We start from the raw sequence: 12824 nt of genomic DNA on the forward strand, positions 1-12824 counted from the left end.
TCTGTTTGTATGCCTACACACAAAGTGTTGTCTCTTTCACTAAACCTACAACAAATCACTACATTTGTCCTTCCACATACTAGGTCTTCAATCTAGTTATTACAAGAATCAGGGGTTATGTTAATCTTTGAATTACCACACCTGCATTCTGTGTGTTCAATTTACAATCACATGCAAGTTCAACTTGGTTAATAAGACTATAAAGTCAATAACCACATATTATTTCTGATAGATGTCACTAGCCCTTATAGCAACAGTTCTTACCAATAAAGAACCTATCAAGGGGCAGAGAGAAAAAAAAAGACCAATACATAAGCTATGAAATCTACTTGCAGCTTAGGTTTACAGCTAAGCTAATTATAGTTTTATAGCTTAACATGTTACCACTTAATTTTATTATGCAACTACTTTAAAGTGGTTTCACATCAGATATGGATTTGTTCACCCGTGAAGATCTGTATTTTTTCATTCTTATGATAATACTTGAGACTGTTTGTTCAACTTTTTGTAAAGTTTCTTTTATAATAAATATACATAACTTTAATTTGTCCTACACATCCAGTACAATTAGAGAACATATTAAAACACACGTTAGATCAATCTTTTTTATTAATTTTCAATCTCAAGATTTAATATATTTAAAGTGTGGTTACTACACTATACTTTGTATAAATAAATTTTGCATATTTTGTTATTTTTTCTTTGTCTATTTTTGTAAATACACTGTTTTTTGTTTCAGAGTAATAATAAAAGTGTAAAATCTCATTCAAACATTTTGACCTGATACTTCAAAGAATTAATTCACTACAATAAAACAAAACTATGATAAAGAAACTGAATTAGTTGGATTCTCTACACGTGAAAAACAAAACACGAGGTTACCTTAACTGGTACAATATTTAAAAATATTTATTTATGTTTTATTGAAATACTCTTAATTAAATTATTGTTCTTTTATAAGCCATTGTCATATACTTCAAGAATCTACAATACATCTTGAAATTTAGAAGTTTTATATACAAAAAAACAAATACATAAAACTTAAAAATAAAGCAATAAATTCTTGGATAAATGTTACACAAACAAAAGTTAATGAAAAATTCACATTTTGGTCAACACACAGCAGTACTTAACTTTCATTATTAAACAACTGCCACTAATCTTTGTTCTATTTCTTTTATTTAATTGCACTTTGTAACTGAAATTTAAATTCCCGTCTTTAAGGAGTTAGAAGTGTATAACCAATTTTTTTTTTTTACAAAAAGTATCACTCATTTTTTCTCATGTATGCTAATTCTTCTTCACTAAGTAACTCTAGTGATATATGGTTGTAAAAGTGAATATTACAAGTACACAATGTCCAAGGAAATTCAAGGCATGTTGAAAGTTATGAGAATACAGATTATTATTTAATGTACACTTGTGACTTTTGTTTGTCATTTAACTATAGATTTCAGTTTTGAAATTAAGGTGAAGTTTTCAAATTAATCACACAAAAAAAAACTTAGATACATTTTTTATTTGCATTTTAAATTTCAAATGAACTACTCAAGATCATGCCTGCAGATATAAATTTCAATAGTTACGTCTTGTAGTTGACAGTGTATACCAGAATTTTAAGGGTGTACTCTACATTAATTGTATATATACACACACAGAATAACTATCCCACTCAAGCTCCAGCATATGTTATTGTTTAGCAATGATTGATAATGACATGACTTTTTTAAACAACTGACCATCACTAAACTGCTCTAAAAAGGCTTAAATAAGATTTGGTCTATCAGAAATTGAGTATGTATAAACATTCTCCACAGGTTGAATTCGATATCTGAAAGTGTCTTGTAGTTCAATGATATCATACAAAGCTTTCTTCTATACCACAACATCAGCTGGTGAAGGGTTGACAGGACTAAGTAATGTTTCCTTTACACATCCTTCTTCTTCAAAACCATAACCACTGTCTACATTATCAACTGCATCCTTTTTAATCTTTGAAGGTTTATTACTTGACTGACTACGAAGTTTTTTATTTTTACTTTTTCTCTTACACAAAAAGACAAGGAGGACTAGAATAATTATAAGCAATAGTACAATAAGGCTCACAATTAATGTTATGTTACCAGTTGACAGTCCTCCTTTATTCATCTTAAGTTTCTTGTCAGTAGCTGGGTCTTGTGTTGAAGATGACACTGTAGAGTTCAAGGATATGGAATGACTTACAGTAGGGGATACTGGTTTTGAGCTGAAGAAGACGGCTACTATATTAGATACAGTGCCCCTGTTCCCAGCTTTATCTACACCTTGAATTCCAAAATAAAAGATTTTGTCTTGATGACTATTGTGTAGATCCACCAGAACTTTTTGTTCTGTTCCATAGATTTCTGGTACAAGTGGTGGGCCATTAATGTTCCAGATATCTACTATCTTACCTACATCTTCGTTAAATCGATTGAACACATCTCCACGTTTATCAAAGTATTTTATAAAATAGCTTGTGGCTGAAAAAGACAAAACAAAAACAGATTAAATACAAATGCACTTAAGTTAATCTAAAGCATTTCAACAGAAAATTTTAAACTTTGTAAATAACCAAACTTCACAACTATATTACAATAAGACAACAAGTGTTTGAAAATGGCTAAACTTGTATAATTTTGAACACGATAATTTCAATAACTGGAATCAATTATTTTCAGCACCCATTTAATATTACTTGTGCGGTCAGTTTGGGAAGGTTATGTTTTTAAGTGTAATAAAAACTCTAAGGCATAAAGAAATAGGGGGATGTTTTGAAAACTAACAGACTGTCAGAGTTTTATTTTAGCTGGGCATGGAGTCATTAGCATGCCAGACTGTGGATCTGAGGTTCGCATTATGTTAATGCAAAAGAACAAAAACAAACCATTCTCTGCATTTTGGGGCCATGGGTATAAAAGTAACAGTCAACTCACACTATTCAGTCTGACAAGAGTAGTATAAGATTTAACAGTGAGTTGTGCTGATTAGCTGCTTTCTCTCTAGTCTTATCACTTTATAATCAGGAATGGCTAGCACAGATTTTCCTTCTGTAGCTTTGCACAAATTTCAACAAACATACATATTTTTTGTATGCAAGTAAATCACATTTGTTGGATAATCTTGAAAGAAGAATTAAGAATCTCATATTCCCAGTAATACTAGAGAAGTTATAATAGATAAGTAGCATCGTATTGTAATGATCTATGCAATGTAGACAGAAAGTATCTTTGTTTTCTGTTGTTTAAGCCCAAAGCTACACTATAAGACCGCACACCACTAAACCACCAAAGGGCCAATGAATAACATTAGAATTAAACTAAAATAGCCAAAGTTGATGGCCAGCAGCAGTTCAGTTCTGGTTGGTGGACCCGAGTTTTCATAAATCTATCGACCATTTAGTGTTTGTTAGTCAATGATTTTTTGGCTGTTAAGCCAACCCTCACATAAAAGGTGAATAATTCTTACATTACAATGTTAATTTAATCTTCACTAGAATATTCTAGTTGAACTGCTTATAAAAGGTCCACAGTTCTCACAGTAAATGTTAAGGTTATGTTGAAACATTAGCACTTCAAGCAACAGTTAAACATAAAAAAAATATATATTTCCTTAGTTTAACTTAAGAATGTTCTTGAATAAATTGATCAGTTTCTGTTCTAGTTAAAAAACATGCAGCTTTATGTCGAGAAGCCAGACTGTGATTTGGATTTTGGGTAAGGAAGATTTGATTTACAAATTCTTTCTTAGCTAATCTCTAACAGCGTATGAGGTAACAATTTCTATTTTATTTTTAGTTATGTTTATTGTTTATGTATTTTTTCTTTTATCGACTGGGTCAGCTATATTTTTATTTGCTTTAAACCCTCGCTTACATGTCTCCTAGTGAACATTAAATATTATATTAAGACACAAACATAATGATTCCCTGGTGATGACATATGTATAATAAATTCACGAGTAAAACAAATGTTAAGTAGTTACACATGTGACATGTAAGCTTGTTGTCTGGCAAGACAATAAAAAGTCTTAACACTATATATCAGACTGACGAGGATGAGAGAGGTGTTAGGTTAGATTTGTGAAACTGTGATGTAGAAAATACTTAAACTGTTAAAATATAATATTGAAAGTAATTACTTACTTGATCTGTTATATATAATGTAACATTATTTCTTTAACAAGTGTCTATATTGTTATTGTGAGTAGTCTTAAGATTTGGATTTCTTTCTTCTGCTTCTTTTTTTGCCTCCCAGTAGCACAGCGGTATGTCTGCGGACTTACAATGCTAGAATCCAGGTTTCGATACCCGTAGTGGGCAGTGCACAGATAGCCCATTGTGTAGCTTTGTGCTTAATTACAAACTGCTTCTTTTTTTTCAGATTTGTTATTCTTGTTATCATTTTTTTATGATTTTGACATTAAAAATTTTGCTTTTTTTGGATAATAGTGTTTGTATTTGGATATTGATTTATTTATTTAAAGTTCTTGTTTAGTAGCTTTAACTGAATTGTTAATTACTGTTTCACATAATAATCCAGAAACCTCCATATGAGTTTTGGAAAACATTCATCTGATGTTATTTCTATTAGCTATAAGACATTTAAGTCCAACAACTACAATTATTTTTTAAAGTTTTATGAACCAGATAAATACATGATTTATTTTCATGAGATTTCATACCGAAGACATTTTCTTGATAATGGCATCAGAAAATATGCCAAACTTTATTCCATTTGTTTTTTAAGTCGGAATCTTCTCTTTAGAACATTCACTTTGTGGATGATCCAGATTGGCTTTGTGTGTTTTTTTAAGCCTGCTACTGTCCTAGATACTCTGCTGTTCTCCACAGAGAACCTGAAAACCTCCTTCCTCAAATAATGTATATTTTGGTTCTACATTGATTAACAATTTTAATGTGTCAATATTTATTTCTGAAAAAGGTAGTCAGTGCACCTCCAGCCACCGTCAGTGTGATTTACTTTTATGTGTGGGATACATTTTCGATGATCATAGTTTAGATTTAAATGATTCAAATTTTTTTCATAACACACTCAGTTGTATGAAAGCACACTTTTCTCACTGTTCTTCCTAGAATATACTATTATTTTCATATGACTATTAATTTTACTTAGTTACATTAATATATTACAGTATTATAAAACTTTACTTATCACAATATTAGGTCTCTATAAAGGAACCCATTGTAGGCTTACTACTAAAATACATAAACCAAGTAAAGTTGATAATGTATCAAAACTTATTTTCATGGTGAGTTTACAGTGGATTAAGATTTCTGGAATTATTCTGATTTTGTTTGGTTTTTGAACACAATTCACACGCACACAACTTATTATAAAATATAATTAATATATGCAGACAAGCTTAAGTAAAGTACTTCAATAACATTGATGTTTAAAAATGATTTCTGTTAAATTTACTTTCTGCATAATTAAGACATAATGATCTCAATGTTTTTCAAAACTGATATGTTAAAATATACATTACAGAATTTTCCAAAACTTATAGACTGAAAAACGTACCTTGTCCCTTATCATAGTCATCTCCTGGTGAAGTCCACACTAACAACACTTGTTTACTCTGTTGGTCTACCTGCATTACCCTGAAGTCTACAATTCTATTGGGTGGGTAAATGTCTTTATTAACTTTGTCATTGGTCACAAAAAAACTTCCATAATTCACTTGTCGCATGAACTTTTCTGTTGGTGCAGCACCGTATTCCGAAATGTAACTTCCACAACAATATTGGTGATGGTCTGAGAGAAAAAAAATAAAAATGAACACACTGAAATTCAATTTTCACACGAACAAATAAACAATGACAACTGAACAACTATAAAAGTAGCCTAAGATTATTTCATGATTCAAATTCACCTAAGATTACTTAGATTGAAAAGTGCTAGTTTCTTATGAACATTTTAACCTGTAATCAACATTATTATATTGTAGCATTGTTTGGAAACACAGCTAATACTTTTACCAAGTTTATTTATTTATCACCTCTATAAACTACTTCACACCAGTCATGTAAATATGTTACAAGTATATAATATACTTGCAGTACAGGTTAATAAATAAGATAGTGAAATAGAGATGTAAAAAACAAGTTTGTCTTGTCTTAGATGCTACATTGTTATCATGTAGTAGATGTTTCCCCGGGAGCCGAGGTACAATTTTTATCAATGTTGCTAACTGAAGGTTACATAGCAATATGGAAGGCCACAAATGGTAACCAACATGTTATTGAAGTCATACCAAACTCAGGTAACTTGAGAGACCCCTACATGTTTGTGTTGGAGATTATAGAGTCAGAGTACCTACATGAAAAACTTGGGAAGTTGATGTGGCTTAGTGGCAACTGTCCTTCTTTCTTGTAAGAGGATTGTGGGGATCACCTGAAGGGGGATTTACCAAAACTCTGAATTGGAAAATGCCAGACTTAGTTATAGTTTACCAAGGGTTTGTTTTGTGTAGTACTGCAACCCATTGACCGCTAGAGCAACCTTCTTTATTGTAAAACAATATTCTGTTTATGAGTTAAAGTAACATGCATACCAGACTGATTAGACTATATAAAAATTATTATTGGTTAACGCTTAATACCTTAACATTATGGTATATGAATTTATAACCTGCCTTTGTTTCTTTGTTATTCTCTGGAAATGACATCAGGGGGGATACTATTCAATGCTGCACATTGTGTAAGAATGTTGACAACATGGTTCTGGTGAAATCTAAAGGTTTTGTGGGTAGAACTAGTCACTCTGGGTAAATGTGAGGTATTTTTGAACTAAGAAACATTGCAATTAAACAGTCTGAAACAGGATCTTGAAAAGTAAGCCACCAAGAGTATCCAGTAAAACTAAGTTTGTCTTTTTCTAAAGAAGATGCACAAACTGTGTTTAGTGTTTTTGTGCATTTTTGTATTTTTCTTTGTTTTTGTTTCATTGTCTCATTTTACATCAACACATTTAATAAAAGGTTTATCCTTATTTTGTGGTTTATATTTTGAATAAATATCTTCTATCTTAGATAGCTCAACCGTTACTTCAGTTTCATGTGGATGAACCACAACATTATAGGCCAAATAGAGTATATTACCATATTTTAGGGAAGGTGTATTATACAAAATCTGAATAATAAGATAGCAATATTTCTTGCATTTTTGAATACTGTACTCTAATGAAATATTGTATTTATATAAAAAGTAGAATTAAGAAGTTCAATTGTAACTAGTTTGTTAATGGGGTTTTTATACTATTAGTTCTATACCATGTGTTTTATTATATAAACTGTAAGAGCCAAAACTGATGATCTGCTGTAACTCTGACTGCCTCATATGGCACAATGTACTGCAGGTTATTGCAATATGCTTGTTATAGTACGAGCAGAGAGATACAATCGTGCAAACAAAGGTTAAATATGATATAATTTTACTGTTTCTCCTGTGTAAGTTATGTTTAGTTCTTTTTTTTATTTTACATACATTATTCACCTTACTTTTCTCCTAATTGTACTAGATATAAGTTACATTAACACACACACACACACACGGATTCAAATTACACACGCATGTATTTATATTTCCTTTCACTAAATATATCTTCAGTTGTTTTATACATGCCATATAAGCGGCAGCCATTTTGTGAGACAAGTAGTAGCATTTGAAACATAAAATAAACATACCATATATATATATATAAAGGTTAAGTTGCTTCAACCATTAATCTTTTTTTATAGAATGGATATATTTACCTAACGTTAGCACATTGCTATATAAAACTATACATCAGCTAATATCACTGTTCTGCTTTATAATGTGCATCATAAAACAGTGAAATGTGCTTGAATGTTCCACAAAGGAACATAAAATATACGAAACTAATTTTAAGTTTAAAAACACAACAAAAACAAGCATGATTATACATATAATTTTTATTAAATTATAACTAAAGCATATTTATATAGATTATTATAAAAAGCCTTCAAAACATCACTCTCACAAGCAGATACATTAAAGGGGATAAATACTAACCAAACCATATGAGCCAATGGGAGAATAGTCAAGGCCATATGCATCTAACTGTGTAATAGTATTCTTGTACCTTGTATAAGGTTTGCAACAAGGATAAAAGACAGTTATAAAGGCTACACTTTAAAATGTCTAAGGTAAACTTAAATAATATTGTTGCGTCAGCGAGGTCACGTGACTAGTATCACGCCACGTCCTTCTCGAACCTTCGTGAATTATCGGGAGACTACAATATTGGAGGTAGTCTGGTATATATAAGACAGTCACAACGTGACGGAACTATGTGTAATTGAACTGAGTATTGTCGAGCACGAGCACGTGAGACGTTCTTTGAGAATTATAGCATTTGTTATAGAGCGACTGTTGAAATTAAGCGTATCGGTAAAGTGGTGTTAGGAAAGAATAAACCAGTTTTATTTAAGAAAGGACTTGTGTCACTAAAGTTTCGTTGAAACGAATTTACGGAAAATTAATTAACGAACAAACGGAGACGTAACAATATAATATATTTTAATTTCAAACTGTTTAACATATGGAACCATCTATAATGGTGTAACTAGTTACAGGACAATTGTGTACTAAATCATAAATTGTTTTATGATACTGTTAATTCTATGACAGAAATATATCATTTATGTTATATATTTCAAATGACTTAATGAAGGTCATTTAGTTAAAGTTTTGGCTACTTTTACATGTAATTGTTTTATTATTTTCCTTTATTTTTAGAACCTAATGATATAGTTCATTTTGTTTCTGATTTGTGCTGTTAATACATATAACTTTATAAAAAAAATAAATACTGGTTTAAAAGCAATAATAATAATACTTACTTGGATTTTTAGGCATTGATTTACTATTGCCACCATATAAAACCTTTGCACTTCCATTATTATCATTAGCAGATATAGTTAACCAATAGTGTCCAGCTGTTGTAACTGTTGTAAGATATCTTGAATAGATCCCATCTCCTTTAGTTATATCTGGATCTACAAGGATAAAAATATTAGCTTCTATTCTGCTTTAACAATACTATTCTATCCATAAAGATGTAGCACAAAAACACACACAAATAAAAATAACAAACAATACAAATACATAACATACAAAGAAAAATAATACTATGTAGTTTGTAAATAGTTTAATGAAACCAATTCCATTTAGATGGGTGCATCCTGCACCAAGGGAAAGATTACAGACAATAATCTTGTAGTCATCCTTCAAAGCATTTTAAAAATATTTTAGAGTTGAAATTCATTCAATAAAAAGTTATATTTATTTAATTCAAATTTTTTACAACTTACAGCGCTAGAATCTGTGTTTTGATACCCGTGGTGGGCAGAGCACAGATAGCCCAATGTGTAGCTTTGTGCTTAATTACATTACAAACAATAAAATACTTCCTGAATTTCTTCTGAACATAATACCAAACTCAGAGCCCCCAGAAGGAAAGTTGAAATAGTGTTTAACAGAACAGCACTAATTTCGATCTTTTAACCAAGTTTAATTTTATTGATTTTAGGTAATCACTGTTTCTCAACCTAAGTTGTCATGTTATGATATAATTGTTTATATCTAAGCATCAAGAAGTCAAAAGCCAATGATTTAAACACAAAATGAAAGCTCTTTTTTTTATTCTTTAAAACTGTAAGGAAATTTGGCTTCCAGTTCAGCATCTAGATTGGAATAAATTGATAAAATCTTAGCTTTGTGATATGTTGCTAGAAAAAAAGATGATTGTGAAGAACTCTCATCACAATTACTGTGCTAATTTATTTTTTAAAGCTTGCTTTATCATTTTATATTTGATTTGAGTTATGATGTTGTAGTAGGAAAGAAAAATAAATGCTTCTCCTGGAATCAGATGAGTTTAGCTAAGTTAACCATATCAAGTATCATTTTGTTCACAAGGTCACTGTTGTTATGCCATATTTACATTAGGCCTTCTCAGTTTAAGTAACTTCTTAAACGGGCAAAGAAAATCACCGAGAAGAAATATAGAGGAAAAAAGATTATTGAATGGGTTTAAAAAGTATTGCATATATTAAATGAAACCTTCTGATTAACAATTTAAAAAAAAAGTCTTCTTTATAAAGTGGGTATGGTAATAAATGTATTTTTATTGTACACCAGTGATCATAAACACAGTGAAACTGGATGTGGTGTTTTTTCAAAGTTTTATAGGAAAGTTTTAAAAGAATGAAGGAAAATATAAAAACCAATAACTGAAACCTTCAACAAAGGTAAGCATTTCTAAGTGTTTCTTTAAAAACTTAACACAATGAAATATAATTGAAATGTTGAAGCTGCAAAACAAAAATAAGATTTTACTGGAAAAGACTAAATAATATGTAGAAAATTCATCAAATTATTTCATCCAGAATATATTTTTTGGTAATGCAATAAAACAAACCATAGAACAGGTGGTCATTTTGTAAATAATTTTTCATTAGCATAAGAGTACCCATCCAATATAAACTATTTTTATAGCATTTGGATTACCATTGACACCAACATACTTTTCTTGTCAATATAATTTAGACAGAGAAAAACAACAACCTTAAATACTTTCTTTGTAGTACTGAATATGAATTTAAACAATGTATATAATCCATTCACTGCAGCTGAGACATATATATCCTCGTGCAGTGGGAAATATACATCCCAGCCACAGTGAAAGAGTTAAGCTTGCAGTGTTTATTACCTTCACAGGAGGATATTGAAAGTCAAGTACCACCACATTATAAGGAAGTATCAAACAAAACTGTTGCATATTGTATTTTGAGTATTTTATACTATGTTGCAGTTAAGTTTTTCTTACTGTTAAGATACTTATTCAGAAATGCACAAGTCTATACTATATTTTGTAAACATTATACTTAATTCTATTGTTAGGCAGTCATTTTTTGTTCATTGTTAAATACAAGTTAATGATACTGATTCCTAACCTCATTTTCTACAGAAAGATTAACAAATTTAAAAATCAACATAAGCACATCAGATATAGAATCACTTTCAGACTTACCTCCTATGCCATAGTCAAATAGCTCAAATGAATCCATTTGCCCATCTTGATGATGAATGGTGGCAATAACCTTAGCCCCTGAGACTGGATTGTTTCCATGTTGCAAGTGGGCAAAAACAATGGGAGGTGGGATTTGTGTGGGATCAAACTATCAACATGTGAAGTTTGTAGATTAAAGTTTTGCGGGAAATACAAAGTATTCACTTTTATTTACTGTGCACTATGGACTGAACGATTCACATCTTTAAAAATCAAATTGTAATATATGACCAAGACTATAATTACATAAAAAGTTATATTTTTATTAAACATGAATTAAAAAACCTTGTGAAACCACCTTTAATCTCAGTTACAGGAAAATATATTGTATAACACTGAACTTTAACAACAGGGAAAATAATTTATATATAAACATACTTACTCAACTGACTCATGAAAAGCAATTACAAGAATGAAATCACTAATGAAGTATACATGAATTCAGAAGTTATTTCTCAAGTGGATACTCTATCGTGTTACATTTAAAAAAATACCAAACTTGATAACGAATAAATATTTTTTTAAAGCTCACACATTGTTTATGAAATGTGTTTCCTTCACCGCATTATAGCTTCAAATTGTCATGAGTATACTATTTCTATCAGGAATCAATACAGAGTCCAACATTGAAAATCTATGACAAATAGTACTGTTACAAATATAATTTTTTGAAACTTTGAGGAAATGAAATTTCAACGTATATATATATAATTAAACTTAAACTATATTATAACACACTTTCCTGCTTTAACTTAATGTAAAACTTCCAGAATATTGAGTTACATTAAATAATAATCATTACTTGTTACAGATACTGAGATAAGACCAAGACTTTGACCTTTACAAGTTAATACCATATTAAAGAATGATAATCATCAGCTTTATTCATCACTACAGTAGATCATCAATTAATGGGCACTGTGCCATTAAGGACAGACCTTTTCAGCTTTTTTAATTTTCCTACAATTTGTAACCACAATAAATCTAACAAAAACGGGCACCTCAATATTCTGGATTAAGGGTAGTGTTTTTAGTCTTGTTCTCTATACGGGCACTCAATAAAGTGGACAGTTATCTTTGTATGCCTGTACTGTATACCACTAAATTCCAAACATCCCAGAAGGATGACCATTATTCAAATGCTTGCGAGGTTTATTGGATCGGCTCTGAACCATATACTGTAATAAAAGTTTTCACAGATTCAAAGTGCAATCTTATTATTCTTGTTGTAAACAGTGTAGAATACATATGGTAATAAATTCCACATTGTGTTCTCAAAGCAGGGGTTATGTCAACTTATTTCTTTGCACATACTTTGTTGCTCTCGAGAGTATCATGTTATGGTGTCACGTAAACAGTCTAGTAACACAAGCAGTGATTTGTTGCTTTATTTTCAGTGGATTTCTACTTCAGTCTTTGACAGTAAAATAAACAAGAGACAAAGTAATGTTCATACAATGATCATCGGAGAGTTCGTGAGGCACCCAAACATCTTCTTTATCGAGCTTTCCCATATTCCTTAGATGTTTACGTATTTTTTCATGAGAGACATGCAATTTCAGGGCCATTTCATGAGTATGTTGCCTTGGGTTAGATTTAACAAGTGTCTTCAGAGCATCAATATCAATTCCAACATGTCGGCCCTTGCCATCACAGTTTTTAAGGCTAAAGTCACCCAAATGAAATTTG

The 12824-nt window shown here is 30.5% G+C and overlaps 1 protein-coding gene across 1 annotated transcript in view; it reads right to left on the minus strand.

Annotated features, from left to right (window-relative positions):
• Positions 1 to 891: 891 nt before the first annotated feature.
• The window catches only part of LOC106471668 (calcium-activated chloride channel regulator 2-like), a 19871-nt gene continuing 7938 nt past the window's right edge, over positions 892 to 12824 (minus strand). The window contains exons 4-7 of the mRNA XM_022400277.1: positions 11097 to 11244; positions 8905 to 9060; positions 5562 to 5795; positions 892 to 2501 (exon numbers count right to left, since the gene is read on the minus strand). Of these exons, the coding sequence (XP_022255985.1) occupies positions 1876 to 2501; positions 5562 to 5795; positions 8905 to 9060; positions 11097 to 11133 (1053 nt within the window). The 5' untranslated portion in view covers positions 11134 to 11244 and the 3' untranslated portion in view covers positions 892 to 1875. The remainder of the gene's footprint in view (positions 2502 to 5561; positions 5796 to 8904; positions 9061 to 11096; positions 11245 to 12824) is intronic.

Source organism: Limulus polyphemus, unplaced genomic scaffold (genome assembly GCF_000517525.1).
Source record: "Limulus polyphemus unplaced genomic scaffold, Limulus_polyphemus-2.1.2 Scaffold4772, whole genome shotgun sequence".
In the NCBI taxonomy this organism is placed as follows: domain Eukaryota; kingdom Metazoa; phylum Arthropoda; class Merostomata; order Xiphosura; family Limulidae; genus Limulus; species Limulus polyphemus.